The sequence below is a fragment of the Phytophthora sojae genome (assembly GCF_000149755.1).
Source record: "Phytophthora sojae unplaced genomic scaffold PHYSOscaffold_2, whole genome shotgun sequence".
Lineage (NCBI taxonomy): Eukaryota > Oomycota > Peronosporomycetes > Peronosporales > Peronosporaceae > Phytophthora > Phytophthora sojae.
The window spans coordinates 4,801,843-4,823,548 of NW_009258116.1; the positions used below are offsets into that span (position 1 = coordinate 4,801,843).

The 21,706-nt window shown below is 53.4% G+C and overlaps 10 protein-coding genes across 10 annotated transcripts; 5 read left to right on the top strand and 5 right to left on the bottom strand.

Moving 5' to 3' along the window:
• Positions 1 to 1,165: 1,165 nt before the first annotated feature.
• Positions 1,166 to 4,264, bottom strand: PHYSODRAFT_359228 (hypothetical protein; the record flags this gene model as incomplete). Its single annotated transcript, XM_009521269.1, has 1 exon — positions 1,166 to 4,264. The coding sequence occupies one exon, from the start codon at positions 4,262 to 4,264 to the stop codon at positions 1,223 to 1,225; it is 3,042 nt and encodes a 1,013-aa protein (XP_009519564.1). The 3' UTR covers positions 1,166 to 1,222.
• A 782-nt stretch (positions 4,265 to 5,046) lies between these two features.
• On the bottom strand, positions 5,047 to 7,791 carry PHYSODRAFT_353942 (hypothetical protein). The gene is made up of 2 exons (XM_009521270.1): positions 5,635 to 7,791; positions 5,047 to 5,556 (listed from the first exon to the last, which is right to left on the bottom strand). Exon 1 carries the CDS (start codon positions 7,548 to 7,550, stop codon positions 6,753 to 6,755), a length of 798 nt encoding a protein of 265 aa, XP_009519565.1. The 5' UTR covers positions 7,551 to 7,791; the 3' UTR covers positions 5,047 to 5,556; positions 5,635 to 6,752.
• A 1,282-nt stretch (positions 7,792 to 9,073) lies between these two features.
• PHYSODRAFT_325410 (hypothetical protein) lies at positions 9,074 to 9,679 on the top strand (the record flags this gene model as incomplete). The annotated part of the gene is made up of 4 exons (XM_009521271.1): positions 9,074 to 9,155; positions 9,221 to 9,319; positions 9,411 to 9,508; positions 9,578 to 9,679. 4 exons carry the CDS (start codon positions 9,074 to 9,076, stop codon positions 9,677 to 9,679), a joined length of 381 nt encoding a protein of 126 aa, XP_009519566.1.
• Positions 9,680 to 9,772: 93 nt separating this feature from the next.
• On the bottom strand, positions 9,773 to 11,970 carry PHYSODRAFT_481371 (hypothetical protein; the record flags this gene model as incomplete). Its single annotated transcript, XM_009521272.1, has 5 exons — positions 9,773 to 10,195; positions 10,291 to 10,675; positions 10,760 to 11,118; positions 11,188 to 11,363; positions 11,436 to 11,970. 5 exons carry the CDS (start codon positions 11,968 to 11,970, stop codon positions 9,773 to 9,775), a joined length of 1,878 nt encoding a protein of 625 aa, XP_009519567.1.
• A 2,365-nt stretch (positions 11,971 to 14,335) lies between these two features.
• On the top strand, positions 14,336 to 14,557 carry PHYSODRAFT_485040 (hypothetical protein; the record flags this gene model as incomplete). Its single annotated transcript, XM_009521273.1, has 1 exon — positions 14,336 to 14,557. A coding segment is annotated over one exon (222 nt), but the record flags the coding sequence as incomplete, so codon positions are not given.
• A 312-nt stretch (positions 14,558 to 14,869) lies between these two features.
• PHYSODRAFT_484149 (hypothetical protein) lies at positions 14,870 to 15,040 on the top strand (the record flags this gene model as incomplete). Its single annotated transcript, XM_009521274.1, has 1 exon — positions 14,870 to 15,040. A coding segment is annotated over one exon (171 nt), but the record flags the coding sequence as incomplete, so codon positions are not given.
• A 145-nt stretch (positions 15,041 to 15,185) lies between these two features.
• On the top strand, positions 15,186 to 15,612 carry PHYSODRAFT_447464 (hypothetical protein; the record flags this gene model as incomplete). Its single annotated transcript, XM_009521275.1, has 2 exons — positions 15,186 to 15,376; positions 15,447 to 15,612. Coding segments are annotated over 2 exons (357 nt in total), but the record flags the coding sequence as incomplete, so codon positions are not given.
• A 510-nt stretch (positions 15,613 to 16,122) lies between these two features.
• Positions 16,123 to 16,506, top strand: PHYSODRAFT_478277 (hypothetical protein; the record flags this gene model as incomplete). Its single annotated transcript, XM_009521276.1, has 2 exons — positions 16,123 to 16,286; positions 16,428 to 16,506. Coding segments are annotated over 2 exons (243 nt in total), but the record flags the coding sequence as incomplete, so codon positions are not given.
• A 2,228-nt stretch (positions 16,507 to 18,734) lies between these two features.
• PHYSODRAFT_486468 (hypothetical protein) lies at positions 18,735 to 19,013 on the bottom strand (the record flags this gene model as incomplete). The annotated part of the gene is made up of 1 exon (XM_009521277.1): positions 18,735 to 19,013. One exon carries the CDS (start codon positions 19,011 to 19,013, stop codon positions 18,735 to 18,737), a length of 279 nt encoding a protein of 92 aa, XP_009519572.1.
• A 712-nt stretch (positions 19,014 to 19,725) lies between these two features.
• Positions 19,726 to 20,058, bottom strand: PHYSODRAFT_448877 (hypothetical protein; the record flags this gene model as incomplete). Its single annotated transcript, XM_009521278.1, has 2 exons — positions 19,726 to 19,809; positions 19,846 to 20,058. Coding segments are annotated over 2 exons (297 nt in total), but the record flags the coding sequence as incomplete, so codon positions are not given.
• Positions 20,059 to 21,706: the final 1,648 nt, after the last annotated feature.

Genomic DNA, 21,706 nt, shown 5'->3' on the forward strand with positions numbered 1-21,706 from the left:
GCGCTGTTCTGCCGGGTCTTCGCTGGGTTGTTGCACCACATAGCTGCCCAGCAGCTCTACGATTCGTGTCCACCGGAGATACTACAGGCTCAGCTTGCGACTTTGTCCGCCCACCTTGACGGTCTTGCTGCGAGACGAATGGCAGGAGACGATAGTGACGATGACACCAACATTCCGCATGCAACTACTCCATCTTCCGGCCGCGCCTCGAGCTCGCACCGCTCTGGAAGACACGCATCCATCGCTGCTGTGAGAGAATCCCCACCACCTTCTCGTAGTGCCCGACGCGCAGCATCAGCTGACTCGAAACACAGATCTGCACCGCTGGATCCCCACCGCGTATCCTCCTCGCCACCAAATAGTGCTCACCAATCTCGAGTTGGCAGTGGTGACCAGATTCAGCGGCAAAGCACTCCTACCAGGGCGGTTGTCTATGAAGCCGTTTCTGCTGCTAGCGCTGATGCTGTTGACAGTCCTTCACCGGCAGAGTTCGACAGCATCGGCACAACAGAAGACGTCAGTATCGCTACCAAAGACACCAATGCAATTGCGGAGGTGGATCCAGAGAGTGAAGCGCATGAGCTACTTGGGCCTGATCAAGAACAACATGAAGCAGAAGAAACAGCGGTGGGAACAGACGAAGTCCCTGCTTCATTAGCTGAAGACAACATCGTCTACGCTACAATTCCGGATGAAGAGCAAATTGCTAGCGAGGCTGACGTACAATTTGGGCGACAATGACGCCAACGATCCTACCTTTTGGCCTGCTGCAGACAACGCTGACACCTACGAGGAAGGTGCTGCGTGGGAATACGGCGCTGTTGAAGATACAGCGCTGGCAAATGAAGACGAAGACATCACTAGCACCACCGTGGTGCGAGGAGGCGGTCACATCTCTACCAACTCGACCTACGCCATCGATCTGCACTTGTCGTCTAGAAACACGTCCAGCGCCGAAACAGATGAGCCAAGTGGCGCGCTTTGACAATAAGAAGACTCGGATTGACCTCAGGAGAAGCGAATGCTACCTGTTCTTGAATATAGAGAGGATTAATCAACACTGACAAGATGCACAGAGGTCACCGGCTGAATCGCACTGCTACCTTCCATCCCCTCCCGCGAACCTACCTATACTTGAAGGGCCCCAAACCTGGGTCGACTTCCATGGTCCTTGTGCCGTTCAAGTAGCGCTGCACGTATGGGTGCCTTTTGTTGCTGGGCTCTACTGACGCTCGCAATCCTTTAACGATGTATTGCGAGAAGCGCACAGCTTACCGAAATGACGAACGGTACGGCGGAATGCGCGCTCGTTAGCAGCACTGAACAGCTCGCTCTGGAAATCGCGCGCCTCGTCGGGTGTGAGGAAGTTGACTGCTGCAGTTGCGAACGTTCCTGCCGTGGCCTGCTCAAACCACTCTGCGATCCACAGCTGAAGCTGAGGGCCGTTGACCTTGGCTAGCTGCAGCATAACACCCGCCGCCGATCCGTAGTCTGAATCCACCCGTGTAGGTGACATGGCGCCAAGTACAACGCCTCGCAGCAGATAACTTACCAACATTTTGTTGCTATCTTCGTGTGCCGCGTTGCTAGATGTGCACAATGAAGCAAGCTTAACACGCGCATCCTCAGTCTGAGATTGCACGTATACTTGCTCCAGAAAGCACAGCACCGCCTTGTTGGCATCGTTGTGCGAAATGGCTAGTGCTGCCACTGCGCACGAAAACATACTCGTCATGAGTGGTCGATCTTGTCCCGAGGCGGAGCCCGGGACAGGAGCAGCAAGCACATGCGGCACGCAACGCACGGCACGCTCCATGAGGAAGAAAAACTCTTCCACCACGTCTGGGCGCGCTTCCATATCGTTCACACTCGCGAAGATCGGCGTAGTCGTCTCGATCAGCGTAAATAACATGCGAGCGAAGAGTGAGTCCATCTCCGCCGAGTTGGTTCGACCACGAGCAAAAAACTTGAGCACCATGCTGGCAGTGTAGAGATACGACGACTTTGGCTCTGCTTGGTAGAAAGCCAATAAGTTGTCCACAAGCTGCGGCAGCAGTGGGGCAATTTCAGCACCACACATGCGAAGAATGCGCTTATAGCAACGGCAGACACGTTCCACGAGTTCATCGTGGCCGCGATACAGCGCCAGCATCTGGTTGATCAGCGGCCACAACTGCTCGGTAAGCATCACAAGCGGGTGCTTCTCGCCTTGCAGCTTCGTAATGTCCAGGTACTCGTAAATCGCCATCAGCCGCAGCAACTCGTTAAGCCCGACCTGTACATGACTCTTGGCAGCACTCGAAGCAAATAACGCAGTGAGTCGCTGGCCAATGCCCTTCATGACTTGATCCAGAAGCGACAAAATGCGCGCCATATCTCCAGAACTTGCCACACCCGCGCAAATACCCTCCAAAATCAGGACTTGGTCCTCCACGACCATAAGCTCGTGCTCCTCAATGTGCAGGTAGAAGGCGACGATATCTCCCCCCAACATCGACCAGCAGTCCATGGCCAACGCGCGAACTGCCGATGCAGCGGCACGCGCTACCTCCCACTCTGCATAACGAGCATCCCCTGCGCTCTTAGTCACGCAGGTATTCAGAAACCCCACCTGGGCTGAAAGCGATGCTGGATGTGCGCGTAGCCACTCAGCGTACCGCGATACAATCAAACACGACGTGTAGCAGATCGCCGGGTGGTCGGCAAACTGCGGGAGGTGCTGGAAGATCAGCGTAATAGGCGCGTCCAGAGCTTCAGCGTTGGACTTGGTCCTCTCCACTTCCCGTGCAATGGACCGGAAACAATGCAAATGCGCCTCCACCGCCTCCCAGCTACGCGACTCAGCAGGTGCTTGGAAAATCTGGTTTAATCCGTTCACGCAGTGCTGGAGAACAGCATCAACCCCCAGTAGCTGGCAGCAGTCACGGAGAATGTCTCCGAGTTCCTGACGGAAGCCCTTGAAGTCCTGCTGCTTGTCCAGTGGCAGTGTCGGGAACTCCTCTCGAAATTGCAGCTTCTGCATGCACAGAGTCGCTAGCCGCTCCAGTCGGGGCTTGTACTGCGCCAAGAGCGCGGGCGTGGCGCGCCGCTGCAGCTCTTCAAGCAGTCGGAACCAGAACGGGATGGATACATCCGCCACCTCCGCGTCCGGGTAACCCATGCAGTCCAGTAGCAGATCCACCAGCGCCGCGTGGTCGTTCCCCACTGCATGTTGCTGCAGTAACAGCTCTAGGTACGCCTCGCCCATCTCCGTGAAGATCCTGCAGAGTCCCAAGCACGTATCCACGTCCTCAACCTCTGCTGCGGCACCGAAAGCTCCTCTCAACGAGATTAACCTCGGAGCCAGCCACTGCACCACCACGTTCTGGTGCGCGTACGAGCGCACAACTTCAACCGCCAAGTCCACGGACGCGTCGAAAAGATCGTCGCGAGCCAGGAAGCCCAGCAGAGAGTGCAGCAGCGGGTTACGCACCACCACCTCGGCGTCCACGCGGACGTAACGTAACCAGCTCGTGAGCGCGCGCAGCACCGTTTCCTGGGTATCCACTGAGTGGGTACTGCTGGCATCGTGCATGACCTGGGGCAGCAGCTGATCCAGCACAGCGGGCGCCCAGGCGTCCACCTCGTCCTGCATCCTCTGTCTGAGTCCTCGCTCGGCCAATGAGTCCGCCTCCTCCACTAGCAGCAGCAGTAGCTCGGCGAGTACGGTGGAGGTTACGCCGTGCTGAGCCAAGTGTAGCAGGGCGTACCCCACAACACTCTGGCCATTGCACTGGGCGTAACTCTCCCGGATAACCGCGAGGAGCAGGCTGGCTGTGTTCTGGGCGTCCTGCAACTTGAGGTCTTGCGGCTGGAGACGCGGCAACGTCGCCACCAAGGCCAGCAACAGCTGCGTAACCACCATCTTGGGCAGCTTGGCGCTGCGGGATAACCAGGCTACGATCCGCGTACTCCACGCGCAGAAGTCGCAGGTTGAAGTGGAGGGCTGGCGGCGCAGCTTATTGGCCAGCGTCTGCGCCGAAAAGAAGACCGCGGGGACGACATCCGAATTTAGCGCCGCGTTGTTTTCGGAAGGCAACAGCTGGTCCAGCAGAGCCGCGCAGACGTCGAAGGCCGCCGGTGTGAGCTGGAAGCCGCGCAGGAACGCGTCCGCCGCGCGCGTCGCCTCGGGGTTGGTCAGGTGCGGCTGGTACAGCGAGTTGAGCGCCGATAGCACCACCGCCTCCAGCTGCGCGCTGTCGTCCGCTGACGCTGACGTAGCCATGTCCGTCGGTCAACCGATCCTTCGTAATGGGGAATGGTTGATAACTTGACTTACAAATTGTATTGATACGTTGGTGATGTGGACTACACTAATTGCTTAATTTCATGAAACTATTGAGATGCCCTTTCGAAGTTTCAAGGTGCCCCTCATGTGCAATTATCGATGATAAGCTTTCTCTGACTTAGTTTTCTCTGAACTAACCTGGTATTTCATACAGCAGCAGTACATGCGTCTTGCCACTCAGTTGTGCCTTCCTTGATTGTCTCGCAGAGCATCATATCCTCCAGACGTGCGAACTCGGCCACTTTGAGTGGCGGTTTCGGCACGTTCACGAGAATTTGCATGTCCGTGCAGATACTCCTGCAAACCATTCGCTCCACGCCGTCCGGGCAAGTTTCGGGGCGTAGCACCAGTCTGTGTTAACAGCATACACAAAGTTATCAGCACTCAGACTTGGACTTCCAGCTCCGTGACATCACACACTTACGCTCCGACGGTGTTGCGCTTGATGAACGTGCTGCCCTTCAAAGGGTACAGCTCGTCCGCGTCAACGAAGTCCCACACCAGCACGCCGCACGAGCCGACCATGCGTGAGTAGTAGAGGTCCCTTGTCTCGATGCAAGCCTGCTCCTTTGTGGAGTTGTGCATGTAGCGATGCTTTGTCATGCTGCACATAACATTGAACTCAGTCGGGGGCACGTCGACAAACTTGGTGGAGGTTTCCACGCGGGTGTGATCGGGCCAAACTCCGCACGTGCTCAGGATAGCTTTGCATGCCACCTCGAACGCGTTGCTTGCATTCCTCGTGTTGAACGCATACACCGCCGTGCTCGTCTTGCCGAGGCCCTCAGCACCGAGGTTGAGCTCTTGGAACAAAATCTCCGGAGATGTTGATGCTGGGATCGTCGAGGTCTCACGCAGCACAAATTGCATCGCTCGATCTATCTTTGCGGCCGTTCCGACAGCTTCCAGGTCACGCGCACGAAGTTGGGGGTCTTTCCGCAAGTGCGTGTACTTGTGAAGAAAGTGCCGCATGTTGAGCGCCGCGCTTGGAGGTGCTGACTCGGTAAAGATCGACTTGAGATTTTCACGAATCCACTGTGGGCAAACAGTGCCTGCTGCAACTGCTCATTGATCTCCTCCGCTTGACGACGCTTAAAACGCTGAGCAATAGCCTTCTCTTCCCAACACGCCACGGCGCCATCAGCTCTCAATGCGTTGTGCCTTAGACGCAGCGCCTTCAGCTGCTCCTCGAAACGATGCACTTGCTCCCTCAATGTCACCAGCTCGGTCTACAACCAGAGTAGCGATTTGTCAGGTAAGCACCATCACACTGCACTGAAAGAGTAAGGCTAGCAAACAGACCCCACCTTCTTTCGAGAGCGATACGTGCGTGCGTTCTTAGCACTGAGTAATCGGCGTCTCTCGTCTCGGTCGCCCACCTGAGCGTCCTCAGACTCTGGGGAGGATACTACCTTCCGCTTCCGCTGCGCGTCTCGCGTGCCGTCGAACTCGTCAGGGGACTGCGCGCTGTCGGCGCTGTTACTGCTGTCGACGCTGTGGATCGAAGATGACGGAGAGGGCGCAGCGCTCACCACGGGGATGACACTGAGAGCGTTCGGGTCAGGAGACAGCAGCTCAGACAAGAAACTCAGATCGGCATCGTCCATTTGGCCGCCGCTAAATCTCGTGCTTGGTTGTCTGTGGCCTCTCCAATTAGAGGCTCGAGGGCGGGTGCGGATGCGTCTAGCGAATCAATCAAACGACGGCACGTTAGAGGGCTGCTGGCTGCTTACGGTGCACTATAGAGCGCACGAGGCGTACCGGCATCGGCCGAGGGGTTCACGTAGCCAGCGGGGAGGCTCATAGGAGCGTTCGTCGAGTTGAGTGCATTCGTGTCTGGCAAAGTGCCAAGGGTGCTTTGACTTGGTACTATTGACTCACAAAAACTGTGGTCCCCTATTCCACGAGGTCAGTTCGGCCACGTTCACGAGTGCCGTGGGTCTGCCAATCGGCAGCGTGGTCAAGGTCATGGTGACGATCCCGAGCGACTTGTGATCCGCTTGGTCCAGTTAAACTAGACTTCAGCTTTTACTACAGAAGTGCAACTTCAGCTTTTCATTCCGTTATCCTTTGTCAACAACCCTACTGTAAGCTGGACTAAATATTCAACCAAAGACGAGGACGCATGTCGGACTTCTTTATGCGGCAATTGGTCGGGCATCCGGGCAGTGGCCGACGATGGTCTGGTAGACCATCGAGCCACAGATCTGCGCGCCCATCTTCTTCGACTTGGAGAACCGGCGGATGTCCGGAGACAGTTGAGTCATGCTCGCCGAGTGCACCTTGGTGCAAATGCTGCGGCACACGACGCGCTCAACGCCGTCTTCACAAACCTCGGGCCGGACCACCACACTGTGAAACACAGCAGACAAGCATGTTAGCGCCATCCACAGTAGTAATGAAGGCAGAATAGATGGCGACAAACTTACGTTCCGATGACGTCGCGCTTGACCAGCGTATTCTTGTTCATCAGGTACAGGTCGTCGTCGTCAGCGTAGTCCCACACCAACACTGCGCATCGATCCATGATCTTGTAATATGACAGTCCACGGCTCTCGACAGCCACTTCGTCCTGGCCGTCTTCGCTGCGGTAGCGGCACCCTGAAACGCCATAGCGAATACTGTCGGAAGGCGAGTCCACAACCTTTCCGTACGAGTCCAGCTGCGTGTAGTTGGGCCACGCACTGCCGCATCCCAGAATGGCCCCACACGCAGCAAGGAAGATCTGCACCGTGTTCATCGTGTCGAAAGCGTACACTGCCACAGTGGACGCGCCGAACTCCGTTGAACTCGTGCTGATCTGTCGCGTGCTGATGTGCGGACGCAGAACTGGAATGCCCTCAGTCTCACGCAGAACCGTCTGCATGCCCAGCTCCAGCTTGGCATCCGTGCAGACGGACACCAAGTCGCGCGTACGAGACTGCGGATCTTTCCGCAGGTGAGTGTAAGTGTGCAGGAAGCGCCGCATGTTGAGCTCCATGCTGTGTGACGGCAGGCCAAGTGAGAACATCGCCTTGAAGTTGTTGAGATAGCCACTCTGCTGAAATAGCGCGTAGCGCAGCTGCATGTTGAGTTCCTCGGCCTGGCGGCGCTTGTGGCGCTGGGCGATGGCCTTCTCCTCCCACTCGGCCACGGCTCCATCGGCACGCATCAGCTTGTGCTTGGAGCGCAGGAAGTCCAGCTGGTAGTTCAGGTAGCTCGCCTCCTTCTTCAAGTTGATCATCTCGTTCTACAAGCAGCAGGTAGCACAACAAATTAGCTCTCTCCATTCGATCTTCTGTACCGTCCAATACACAGGCGCAAGCACTTACTTTCTTGCGGGAACGGTGGCGTCGTGCACTGATAGCCACCTGCGCTCTGCGCTTAGCCTTGCGGTCCTCCGCCTTCTTGTCCCCGGCAGTCACCGTCGCAGCCTTCTGCACGGCCACAGATGTGGCAAGCTCTGATGCATTCACTACGTCATCGTCATCGTCGCTGCTCTCCGTGGTGTCGCTCCTTCCGCCGGGAGACGACACCACCAGCTGCTTCGACGACGTCGTCGTCGAGAGCGGCGACGTCGGCTCGGGGACGAGCTCCTCGCCCTGGTGCAGCAGCTCCGACAAGAAGCTCAGGTCCAGGTCGTCCACAGACGCGCCGAGCATGGCGCCGCCGTCCACTGAGCCGACGTCCAGCAGCGTCAGCGTATCGTCCAGTCCGTCCACCGCGCCGTGGAGTTCCATGTCCGCCGCGTTAAGCAGGAAGTCTGTAGTCGTTGGTTGACACGGCAGCGAGGTGAGTTGGTTGTGCCTACTTAACAACAGCATCGCGGTACCAACCGCAGCGGTGCTCACCTGGCTCGATCGATGCCTGGCTCATTGTTCTAGAAGGGTGCACTCGTCCGGATCACTTTGGTCTTTGAGGCAAAAGGAAGAGTGCGGCGATAGGCTTTCAGTATGGAACGCAGCCCTACCCGCTGATGAGTGGTGTGCGCCACACCGGTCTTTTGGATTGCGTCCACGGGATGTGACACGCGCGCGCAAAACAGCTGCTGCCACTTTTTCGCGAGCACTTGGCGTTTGTATGAGCCTTAGGAGAAATGAGTACGCTGAGCCTTAGGAGATGTGGTGCCACCTGGTGAAATTCGGTGCCCGCGGTTTTACCGCGCGCCGGAAGCCCTTGGATGCCTCGCTTAGCGAGTCGCTACGGTCCATGTGGACTGGGCGCGGCAGCCGTCGTCGATGGTCGGGTGCAGCAGCTGAGGCGGGGCCAGCCAGCGGTCCACATTCGCATCCGGTGGCGAGCGCAGCTCGTCACCGCTCCGACTACGCATGCAGCGCCAACTTAATAACGATCTGTCGTGCCTAGTCATGTGCGGGGGCTGCTATTGTTGCTGACGCGTCTTTGGTGGTCCTGTTTGCGAGAGACCGATATCACCGAGCCGCACGTTATGCTGTACTATGCCATGGCGGGTCATTTTCTTCACTGCTTGGATAGCTCTCGAATCTTCACACGAGAATCCACGATGGAGCTGGTTCGAGCACGTCTGTTGCTTCGAGAGCAGCATGGCAATCTCGCCATGGTTGTTGCGGGGGGGGGGGGGGGCAGTCAGCGCCAGCCCGATAGGTTACCCGTCGTTGCTAGTTCTCGCTAAAGACCCTCAAAGTATCACCCCCGCCGCCCAGCTCGGCTGGTCAAGTTGAAGTGGTCATTTCGTGTATTGTACACAACTCAAAATCCCCCCGGGTCAAATCGCCGCAACTTCAAACGATGAGCAGCGGACTTGAGAGCGAGGAACTGCGTGTGCGCCAGAGCATCCTGTACACCGTCGGGCGCGTCTGCGACGAGGAAGGTCTGCTGCAATGGTGTGCGCTTCTTCCCCGCGCCCTCCGCTCACCCGTGGCTGTGGATTCCCAGCGCAGAAGCAGCAGAACGAGCACCACGCGCGTTCCCGACCAGCCATGTCCAAGGAGGCCATGGCGCTGCTGGCGGACCTCGTCTACAAGCAGTCCGAGGGTGCGTGCAATTTGCTGCAGTACAGCAACATGCCTGAGCCATTAAGTGTAGTTTTATCCTGCTGAATCTGCTGGGTTTCTTTGTATAATAGTGATGGCGACGGAGCTGCAGTTCTTCGCGCGCCACGCCAACCGGAAGATCATCAAGGCGGAGGACGTCACGCTCTGCGCCCGGAAACACCCCAACCTGGTAATTAGGCCCGCTCCAGTGCGATGACCTTCGGCAGGACACTTGATGCTATTCTGCTGTTCCTCTTAGACAAACCTGCTGCTGAAGTACCAGCGAGAGACTCTCAACTCGACTTCCTCCGGCTCGACAAACCCCAAGAAGCGGCGCAGGAACTTTGCGGACTCGGACTAACGAAGTTGATCTACTCTATTGGTGCTGTATTAGTTTGTGGGTTGAAGTCACGTTTTCTTTCTATCCGCTCAGGGCTCCGCTGAATGTTGAGTGTCAATGGAAGAAGCCCATATTAGTGGAGGGGGACGCCGACCTGCCACTGCCTTTGTTCTTTGAGTCGCTCTCTAGCTGACGGAACTCGTTCAATAGACGGAGAGACGCCGTTTTGCGTCGAATCGCCTCGGGGCTGAGAACGACGTGTCTTGGGGGGTTGACGGTGCTGTTGGATGCTTGCTGGTACACCTGTTTGAGCAGGTTGAGCTGCTTCGCCTTGGCCTCCAGGTCGTCCAGCAGCGGGCCCAGAGCCTGAGACAGCTGAGCTGACGAGTTGTTGCCTTTAGCATCTCCAGCTCCAGGAGTCCCTCGTCGATTGTTGGCTTCCATCTGGACGACAAGATCCTTATACCGCTTGTTGAGGCTCTTAAACTCCTTATCAGCAGCGTCGACGGCAGCAGCGAGATCCTCCATAATTTGAGACTGCGAGGTAATGCAAAACACAAGTTTGGAGACTGTCAGCTGGGATGTACATGGTGAAATAGTTCCGAATGGATAGCAAATGACTGCTGGCGTACCTGCATAGGGCTCGCGTACGATTTTGGCGACGGAGTTGCCACTTTGATGGCTGGTGGCTTATGCTTGGTGCTTCGTCGACAGCCACCTGTACTCGCTTGTGGGGTCGCCGAAACTGGTTCATCCGATGGTGGAGAAGCTGAGCGTGGCAGTTGCTGTACACTTTCTTCTTCTACCGGGTTGGTTGTCTCTGCATGAATATCTGTTGTGCTGTGGATCTTCTTCACTGTATTTTGAGGACTTGAAGTAGACCCTGGGGTTGTTGGGGCTTCACCTAGAAGAGTCGGCATCACGTACGTCGTATCACACCGTCGCAGTGCATCCTGAACATTTCCAATGACTGAAAATGACGGTTGGACTGAGTTCCCCAGCAAGAAAGGAATATCCCTGAATAAATCAAGACAAGTGAAACAAGTCAGCTCTCAGCGACTACTTCAGATTCGGCGAGTACAAGTGGTGATTGCGACGTACTTGCCGAGGTTTGCTTCACGTAGCAGCGTCATGTTGTTAACACCCTTCGCTTTTTTCGGCTTTTTCGTCACGGATTGAGTGCCTGACGCAGTTCCTGTCGACGTCTTCTTCTTCTTCTTGAGAGTTCGCGCAGACGGATTACCCTGGGCTGCTGCGGAGCTTCCTGCTCTTCTTGAAGCTGCTTCATTCACTGCTGCTGCACTAGCACGACTCGCGGCTGTCGGTTTAAGAAGAGTAGACGGTCGTATTTGTTGCTGGAGCTTTTTGTTTCTCTTGATGGCCTGGTTCGCGGTTTCAGTAGCCTCCATCACTTTGGCAACCAGCTTCTCGTTCAGCTGAGAGATTGACGCCACCGTTTGCTGGTTCAAAGGTATCAACACAAGTGAATTAGCGCAGTTCATTCTGGTGCACCTAGGCAATTAACGTACCTCGGAGTCCTTTAACCGCTCTCTGTTCTCAGCATGGTTGCTTGATTCGCGTTCAAATTGGGTTTCTAGCAGCTCAATCTTTTCAACTGCGTCCTGTTGTTCCTGGTGAACCTGAGTCAGCTCTGTTTGTAGCTCGTTCACTAATCGTTTGTGCTCGCTTTCAGACTCCTTCATTTCTGTACGAGATTTATCAACCACGAGTTAGTACTCCCCTCCAAGGCTCGGGACTGTATAATGAATGGTCTTACCAGCCTTTAGACGTGTTCTGTGCGACTCGGAAATCTGCAGTTGGGCCTGTAGATCGTCCGCCTTCGCTGAGAATGTCTTTGTGAGCTCTTGGAAGTGCTGGAGCTCGAATTGTGTAGCTTTCCTTCTCTCTTCCGATTTTACCAGCTGTAGCTTTAGCTCCTCACGATCGCAACGTAGAGCATCATAAGCCGCTCTCGCAGACTCCTTCGTTTGATTCAGTTCATACGCGAATTTCTTCTCCGACGACGCAAGCTCAGCTTCTCGCTTCCGTGCACTGAGCTTGGCTTCCGAGAGTTCTTGTTTCAACGCCCCGCGCTCTTCCTCCAACCGACTGATCTTGTCTTGCAAGGCCTTCAGCGCAGATAACATAGCTCGGCTGCCCTGAGCTCCGCCACCGACCCCACCACTTGGAACAGGAAAAGCCAAACCAGGAGCATACCTCCCCGGCCCTTCGAATGGTGGAGGTGGCTTGCTGAATAATGTCTTGTTGAAGCTAAGGTGATCATTCCCACCCTCCACAGGACTATCCAGCATACTGTTCAGCTTGTCAGCAGTAGATCCACGGTGGATCCTCGGGCTATCTGCAGTCTCACGCACAGATTTCGATCGAGGCTTCGAGATAAAGGGACTTTTACGAGGTTGGTGAAACGATGCATGCCTAGCCCTTGTCAACCCCGCGCAATTTGGTTCAGCTCCAGCAAGGGCATTGACTCCTCCTAGTGCAGTCGCGGCTGTCAAGTACTCGTGCAGAGCTGTTGCCGACGAGATGTCGGGCACCTTCTGCGAGATGGGGTTCTCGTCGCTGTCATCGTGCCGGGCCAGCTTCGTCAGAGTAGCCTTCAGCTCCTCCATTTCCTTGCCTGGTGTTGTAGGTGAATCGAGAGACTGCATTGAATCGTTCAAAGATGTTGCTGCTGTGTACTTGAACGCGCTTTTGGCGGTCTTGTTGACCCCGCGCTTCGTTCGTGGAACCCGTCGATGCACAGGCGACTCCGCGTCTTCCAGTGAGCTGCAACTGTCAGAACGTGAGTCATCACCTTCTTGATCCGAAGCAATATCACCATCGCTTCCACCACTTTCCGAGTGTTGTTTGTTGTTCGAAGTGGCTGGCTGATTATCCGATGGGGTCTTCCGAGGACTGCCAGGCCAGTACGACTTCACTAGCCGTTTAGCTTGCGCGGAATGGCGACTGGTCTGGGAGTGGGGACTGCCGACCATGCCCATGTCCTGGAGAACTCGGGTCGGTCTCTTTTTGCCGGTGCTCACGCGTCTGCGACCGCTGCGCTGCGACTTCTCGCCCCATGCTGAGGACCGAGCCTTCCGCGGAGAAATGAGGATCCGGCTGTGCGAGGAGATCTCGATCACCTGCTCCTCGCCTTCAGACGAGGACCAAACCTCGCTGTCGCTGGCATTTGCCGAGTCGTACACAGCGGTGGAATCCATTCCTGCAATGGGCGACGTTTCCACCATGTTTTTGGTGGTTACCTATCTTCTCGAGGCGAATTTCCTTGTTTTTGGTGGTTATATTCTCGAAAGAAATATACTTCTCTGGCCCACATAAGAAACAACACTTCGGTTTTCTGGACATAACTATTTACAAAAAAATCGTTTGTCGACTCGCAATACCTCAACCGAAAGCTGCGCATTTGCTCCGTTTCACGCTATGATTTAAAAAAATCTAGCAGCAGAAAGAAAAGAGAAACAGCCTTTTATCTGAAGTCCGTTTTAGGCAACATTAGGTTTTTTAGCGAGGTGCCGTCAAAAATTAGCGATATTAGATAATAAAATATCACCGTAATCGCGAGTGACTGCTTTACCCTTATGTTCGGTTGTCGATGTTGTAGCGCGGGAGTGGTTAGAGCAACCATAAGTATGGTTGCTTTTAGCCATTCTGAGACATGTATGGTTGCTTTTAGGGATTTCAAAAATTACGAGCGTAATTTAAATGTCTAAATTACCATTAAGCCCTTAGGTACGCAAATCACGCTAAAGTGCGCTTCTGATTAGGTACGATGTCATTAAGTGCGCCACCTCACAGCCGCTCATTTTAAGAATCGCGCTGCAACGGAGACCACGTGGGGCACGCACCTCTCGCGAATCAGTCAAGCACCAAACGGCGAGGGGGGACCGATGGCTCCTGCGGGGGGAGCCATTATAAACGGTAATCAGTATGCTCCATGTTGGTGGCAACGAGAGTATCTACGTGCCTCACATTTTGTTTGAATTCTGTCGGTATGTATTGTTTAGGCCGAAAGCTGCGGAACGTAAACGAGGAGCTAAACTACATGTACGCCGCTCTCGGGATTGAAAAAGACGACGACGAAGACGAAGACTCTGTTCTGGATGAGGAGGATGAGGAAGACAACGGCGACGAAGAGGCGGAGGATTGCTACCAAGAGGAGGAAGACGAAGAAGAGGTCGATGATGACGAGGAGAGCGATAGCGATGAAGAGGAGGGTGACGACGACGATGAAGAGGAGGCGAGTGACGATGAACAGGAGGCAGACGACGACGGAGAATCCAGCACAGAAGACGAAGCAGAAGCGGGTAAGACTCGTTTGGATTATTGTTGATACTTATTGAGTTGAACTGATAATGTATTGTGTATTTTTTAGTTTGTTTAGAACGCAGGACACGCAAACAGAGCCCCGAGCCGAGAAAGAAAGCCACAGCACGCAAGAAAACACCAGGTATTTTCGTTAAAGTTGCTTTAAGCAAAAAGGTTGCGCTATCATTAATATTGACATTCACTTTGGAATCGATAGATACCGCTCTGGCCAAATGCAAGCTTTCTGCTGGGGATGAAGCCCAATCTTTCGCGAAAAAGCGTAAGACGGAGCTGCAGCTTCACGAGTCTGTCGACGCTGATTCGGCCCCACGTTTACGCAAGCGGAACAAGCAGTACATACCGCGGAAGCGATCAAGCAAGCACCTTGACGAGTTGCGGGAGATCAACGAGGAGCGCGAAGAAATTATCAGCCCCGTTCCGCCCTTTACCCCAGCGATTATCAAGAGTTGGAGCAAGTTCAACGCACACTTGAAAATATACAAGCAGAAGCACCACCTCAAGTTTCGAGTACGAAGCTCGGAGACACGAAATCACTACAACAGGTATGTGTGACCTCTGTTTGATGAGAAATTTAAGTTATTAACGAAACCCCCTTTCATATGCAGCAATCATCGGGACCAAATCCCTTCACGTTTTAATTGGAGTCACAAGGTCCTCCGCTGTACACACGGTGTTTCGCAAGCGTCGCGCTCCAAGGGACATCGCAATAGAAAAGGCAACTATTGCGGGTGTCCTGCACGCATGACACCAACCGTTCAGCGGATGGAAAATGGCAAATTTCGAATTATCATAAGAAACGAGGTATCTGCCTTTTCGTGTATTTGTTTGCTTTGTTAGTATTTCTCACATGTCGCTGTTGATAATCAGAACTTTACCCACACGCACCCGACCACCCGAACGCAAGCATCGTTGTACCTGACAACAAAGACACTTCCGTTGGACGCGCAAGATCTCGAAGATGTTAAGACTTTAGCGGATGCTAGTGTTTCTTCCAAGCACATCACGAACTTCCTGAATGAGAGAATCGGTGCGTAGTTTTATATATGATATGCTGAAGTGATACTTACGTTACTGTTCGCGCTTTGTGTGTTTGCTAGGCTGCAAAATAACACCTCAACAGACCCGTAATCTGATCCGCAGTATTATGGGGCACGACGCGGCGGAGGCCCGTTTGAAAGACATGCTGCAAGCTATCCGCCAGTTAGACGGTAGTGACGTCCTTGTTATTCAAGACCAAATGGACGTGACATGCGGTATCGTGATGCAAACAAAGGTGCAGAAGTTGATGTTCGAGCGCTGGGGCGACACTCTTACGATGGATTTCACTCACGGCACGAACAATTTGGGCTATCACTTGGGTGCGTATGAGTTGTTCGGTATAGAAACTTTATCTTTGTTACGGCAACCTTGCGTAGTTATAGCAACCATATCGATGATATAGCAACCTTATTAACAAAGTGATTTTCTACTGTTGTGTGTTGGATATTTCAGGGAGTCTGGTCGTCACAACCGCTACTGGTAGAGGGTTCCCAGTTGTAGACTTCATATGCCTCAACCAACGAGCTCCGATGATGACAACAATCCTGGAGTATCTCCAAGAGAAGAACCCAAGTTGGCGGATGATATCCTCCATCGTGATCGACAAAGATTTCGTTGAGTGGAGGGTGCTGAAAACACTATTTCCTGCTGCGAAAGTTTTACTTTGTCAATTCCATGCCATTTCGTACTGGAAGAAGGTGATGCAGCGGGCCCCATACAAGCTGAAGGTGTCTGAACGCGACGAGTTACTCAACCTGATGATAAAAACGCTGTACAGGTACGCAACAGGTTCTATTTATGATTCTTGTGGTAACGCTAACTTTGGAAAACAAACCATATGCAGCTCCACAGAGACAGGTTACGATTCTAGTTACGGTGCATTGAAGCAATACTGCGAAGACAACAAGAAACAAGCTTTATTCTCGTACTTTGAAAAGAACTGGGATTCGTGTCGAGACATGTGGGCGAACTTTGCTCGCAGCAAATTTTTCACGGCTGGGAATACTACAACGAACAGGATCGAGTCAAACTGGAATCAAGTGAAAATACTGTTGGTGCACAAGACATGAATTGACAAGACTATTGCGGGCTTGGTGCAGCATCAAATCATGATAACTCAGCAGATCGGGTTCGTCATCGCGCAGCACCATTCGACTTCGCCTGTTCCTAAAACCATACCGATGTTTCTCCGGACGGTAGCAACTCGATTGTACCCTGACATCTTCGAGAAAGTGAGAAAAGAGTGGAAATGATTTGTGAACTTCATGGCAGATGCGACTTGTGAGCGTACAGCGTCGAGTCCTTTACAATGGAAAATTTATTGCGGGAATCAAACCTTTCGCTGTCACGATGTGGAGTGGACGTGTACTTGTCTATTTTATAGCAGTCACCATTTACCATGTCGTCATCTTATGCACTTAGCACGCGAGGGGCATGGCTTCAAACTGCTTCCAGCTATTTGAAGCCATGCCTTGGAAGTGAAAAACGATTGACGGCTGCAGCGGAAATGTTACAGCCAATTGTGCAGATGTCCAAGTTAAGGTTGCCGAAAGTAAAGTTGCCGAACGACACTGGGGCTGAACCAGAACAACCACTTTATGCTGCGGGGGGTAACGCTTCGCCAACCAAAGCTAGGAAGCAAGTTGCGTACGTACGGCTACGGCGAGGTGAACGGGCAAACCAGGTTGTATTGTCTTCAGCTGAAAAATACGCATACGCAAAAGCTATGCTGGAACCGCTATTGGAACACCTGTCAGATTTGTCTAGTGCAGACTTCTACCAAGAGCTAAGTGCCTGGAAGGAAACGATCGACATAGGGCTCAACCGTGTTAACCCTGCCCCCCAACCGAGTTCTACAGAATCTGCTGAAGATAGCAAGCAAGAAGAAAGAAGTATCTGAACCTGTCTCAGACTCCATTCTGGACCCCGTGGAGGCAATGGGGACTATGACGCTCATGGACGCATTGGAAAGCAGCCCCATGTCCATGAATTATGGCGATTACGAGTCCGACGAAAGTATGTTACCGACACAACGCACTCACCTTTCGCAGTCATCTCCAATTCGACCCCCCATCGACGAGAAATCTCATGACAGCTGCGGAATGAGTAGCTGTGACAAGGTTTCAAGCTCTACGAAGCCTGACACAGAGTCGCGCGTGCGCCAGGTCGATGTCGTTAGAGTTCCTAAGCCACCAAGCCAAGGAAAGTCAAGGTCAACTCCGAAACAGCTGAGGCGAACTACGATCAGTCTCAAAGCCGACCGTCTTGCTGTTCACAAGTACCCCGCTGAACTTGCCGTGACTTTGGATCAGTTCCTGATTTGGGCCAGAAACACCTCAAATCTGAAGCGGGTGATGGAGATGCTGTCGAAGTATCCTGTTCAGCTGGAGGATGCCTATCTAAGAGCTCGGAAGATTGATTGTCATTGGGAAATTGTACGACCTGCGGACTACATGCACACATTTGTAATTCCACAAGACCTCGCCCTATCAATGCAGGCAGCAACGACTACTACCCGGAAGGAGAAGCAGCCAATTGTACTGGATGAAAAGGCCAAGAAGCAAGGACTTGTTCTCGACGTCGTCTTGGCGATTGATCCAAACTGTGGAAATTTAGCGGGTATGGTTGCTTTAGTGATATGGTTGCTTTAGCGATATGGTTGCTTTAATAGGGTTGCTTTAACATGCTTATGTTTCTAAACAATATGTAGGTGCTCTAACAGGATTCTACGCGATCAAGGCGAAGTGTACCTCATGGTTGAAGGACCGAAAGTGGCTGGAGCAAGATTGGCGTAAAGTTGACTCCATCGTGGATCTTTTCGCTGCGGAGACAGCAACTGCAGGACTACCGCGTGATGCTGTTCCCGAGCGGCACCAAGGTCTAGCGAACGAAATTATATCAAAGTTTACTTCAAGTCGGCTACGCACTGAATTTGTGACGCTCTCCAACAAAGTCCTGATCAGCTGACAACATCGTGGGAGGGATCTGTCGTGGATGGCTAAATGATAGCCCTGTGGACTTTTGCTTGGAGACCCTTGCGAGATCGGTGGGGAAGTGCCATGTGCTGTCATCACTGACATGGGCTATCGGATGGCCAAGTCTCCCTAAGACAGCACTTGCAGCAACGAATTTTATTATCCACCCCGTTAATCTGCACGCAGACCACTGGGGGGTAATTATCCTTCGCCTACGCTACACGGCAAAAACAAGCAAGCTTCGGGTGCATGTTTACATGTACGAGCCGCTCATTGATGATGACTATCACCATGAAATGGAAATCGTGTGGACTGGAATTCCGAAAGACAAAGAAAATGAAGGAAAGGAGGGGCTTCGTGGTTATGTGGAGCGGTGGCACAAGGCTTCTGACCCCCGTGGCCATCTTTTCTTCGATCCGATTGAGTGGATCTGTGCCCCTCAACAACCTGATTTTGCTAGCTGTGGTGTAATGGTAGTAGCCCAAGCCCACAGCTATCTTACGGGGAACTTGCAGATGCAACTTTCTAGAATTTCCAAGAACGACGTCAAGGTGATGCGATTGAAAATGCTGTGGGTCATCATGTGTTACTCCCACGAACGTCATCTCTCTGAACGCGACGTCGCTAAAGCTAGCCAGATTCATCAGCAGCTACAGAACCAGCTCTGAGAAACACCACAGTCTGTATTTACCTTTAAATACAGAGTCTATGCTGCCTTAGTCTTTCATTTTTCGCACCGCCAGCTCCAGTAGAACATCTGGGGAAACAGCGTCGTCCTCTTCGGTGAGACCACCTTGGTCGGCCCCTTCATCGCCCAAGACGGCTGCTAACGCATAGCTGTTCTCTTCGCGATCTTCGACGAGGGCTTGGATTTGTAGCTGCGCTGCCAGAAGCTTTTCCAGATGCTCGGTAAGCTCATCCAGCTTCATCTTGAGGAGTGCAATCTCGGCGATTCTCGCGCGCACCAGCTCATGTGCCAGCGATTTCTTCTCCATTTTTGCTGTCGCTCAAAATCTGCTAAGTGTTGAAAATGTGGGACACATATTGTCATGTGTTTCACGTATTGCTGTGTAGAGAACATCAGTTAGACGCCACCACGACGTGTCTAAATTTAGAGATATATGTAGCAAGACCATGACGAGGGCGACGTGTCCCTGTCATTTACGCGTCATTTAAAATAAATTACCGGGTGCCAGCTGGTTTTAGGGTTGCTTTAGGCCTGGTGGTTGCTTTAATTTCTGTCGTGTTGTCGTCATATGGTTGCTGTAACGCCATTCCTACAACGAATGGCGTTGGAGACGAGTTAGAAGGGCTACAGTTTTGAGGTTTTTCTACGCGATTATCTCGACATGCGCGGACCCATTTATTTTGGCCAATAGTAAGCTGAAACAGTTGATTATACCCAATCATATGTGACATGTGGTCCACATCAAATTGAGGTTTAATGCCGAATGCTGTTTCTTAAGTGGGCCAGAGAAGTACGCTCGGACTGGTCTACGCTTCCTAAGCTGTCGCTACGGGTTATATTCTCGAAAGAAATAAACGTTCGGACTGTCGCTGCCGGAGCTACGTCGCGACCGTGTACCGAGTGGGCTTGCGTTTGGGTTCCCCCCCCCCCGTTCCCACGACTGAGTGCATGTCCTAGTTGAGGCGGCGTCCGCGCAGGAATTGCCATGGGCGCCGGCGACCAGTAACTTGCTGCAGGTCTAGTTGCCACATATTCTTGGCCGCATTGACGTCGCGTTCCCAGCACAACGCGCCGCACAACCGCACGTTCCTCGATGGCTTCGCCTCGTCCGATTCGGGATCTGCAAATGGCATGCCTACCATTGGTGGGAAGCAGTCCGAGCACAGACGGCTGGTGCGAAACTCATCCACGGATATGAGCGTTGCGCGGCGAGAGAGCTCAGCGGTGAGGCGCTTGATGGGCGCGTTCATGTAGCCCGAAACTCCCTTGTGCTGGTTCCAGTTGCCGAGACAGACGTACACGTCGCGGTCGATAGTCGGCACGATTCTCTTTGCTAGTTTGCAAACGGCTTGGCGCTTGAACCTAGACAATGTAAAGCGCCACTTGCGGAACCCCACGGAGGCGCTGAACAGCAGAATGTCGTCCATGTGTCGCCACATGTACTTGTAGCCCTGACGATGAGGCCGTCTTCAGCGAAGGCATGTTGTCGATAAACTCTCCATAGCCCATGTGCCTTTTTTTGAGATTTTGGAACCAGTGCGCGTGGTGCTCAATTCGCGCCATGTGTCGATACTCAGCCGAAGAGGTTTGAAAGACATGGGCTCCTTCTCTCAAGAAGTGCGTTCTGCGACGGACGCCGTGCTTTCGGGGGAGGAACTTCGGCTGGGTCTTGTTGCAGATATCACACCAGCCGACTACGTCGCACACAGCTTGGCTTCGGCGTTTGCGACGACGCTGACGCCGTCTGTGACCTCGCCGACGCTTCTTACCATGACGCTTGCCCCCATTGTAGTCGTGGCACACACTGCACCAGCCAGGCATTGGGCAAGGCTCGTCCGGAAGGTTGACGTAGGTACCGGGGACCGGACGGCTGTAGCAGGTGAGGGGCATTCGCTCCCCGGGGTCGACTCCAATGAGAGTGTGGGGCTTGTACAGGCCCGGCTGCACCGTTCGTTGCAGCTCACGAGGTATAGATGTCAGAATACACACTGCATATCCATTGGTCCGGATCATATACTCGAACTTGCGACGCCCTCTACCGATCCGAGGATCGGTGTCTGGATTGCCATCGGAGCTGACACAACGGCTTAAATCGAAGACGGTTTTCCACATTCGCTCGCGCACTGTGTGGAACTCAGCGGAAGTAGCGTACCGTTTGCGACCCTGGCCATCGAGAGCAGTGCACATGTTGAAAATGTCTTCGTCGTGCGAGCGTATGATGTCCTTCGCGATCTGGTACAGATGGGAGGTAGTATGCCGGAATGCACGTAGCAGGCTGGGGGAGCAGAGAGAATACACGACACCCCTTTGGCACATCATCTCCCCGCACTAGCGGCTCCATAAACTCCAAAATGTCGTACAATTTTCCAAGGAAGAGCACGAGGTGATTCTTGATATTCGCTGCAGTCGGGGGCAGCTCTAGCCAAGCCAGCAGGTCGATCTCGTCGTCCGTGTGGTGCGTGTTCGCGTTCTTCAGTCTGGTAGCCAATTTCTGGGCATCGGGTCTTGTATATCCATATCGTAAAACGACGTATTGAACGAGGCGCGCTTCAAAGTTGTAGCGGATGTGATTACTCGCAGCGGTAGCCATCTCCTTCGACAAAATGTTGAGGAAGGAACTCATATGGGTGACATTCGGAGGCGTGTAGGTGTCAAAGCGACTGCGCTGTTCCAAGAAGAGGGTCAGAGAAGCTTCGAGTGGTCCAGTTCGATCTGAATTTGACGCTCTCGCGTAGGTGCTAGCTGCTAGCCCAGAGCAACATCGATAGAAGAACCCCGCGTCGAGCTTCAACACTGTCTCCAACACGCGGGAGCTAGCTGGTACAGCTGGATAGTCAGGATAAATCGACCTGTGGTGCTCGAAGAGCCTCGCGCAATGGAAGTTCGTCAGCTTCCAAGCTTCCACCCGGATGTTCTGCAAGGCGACCGCATTCTTCTCCAGTACTCCACGCAGAAGTCGATTTGAACAAACAGCGTTCAGGGGCATCACGATAGTTGAAT

Bases quoted from the DNA above. Each gene is read 5' to 3' on its own strand.
- PHYSODRAFT_353942 (XM_009521270.1), bottom strand. From the start codon at position 7,550: ATGATCAACTTGAAGAAGGAGGCGAGCTACCTGAACTACCAGCTGGAC.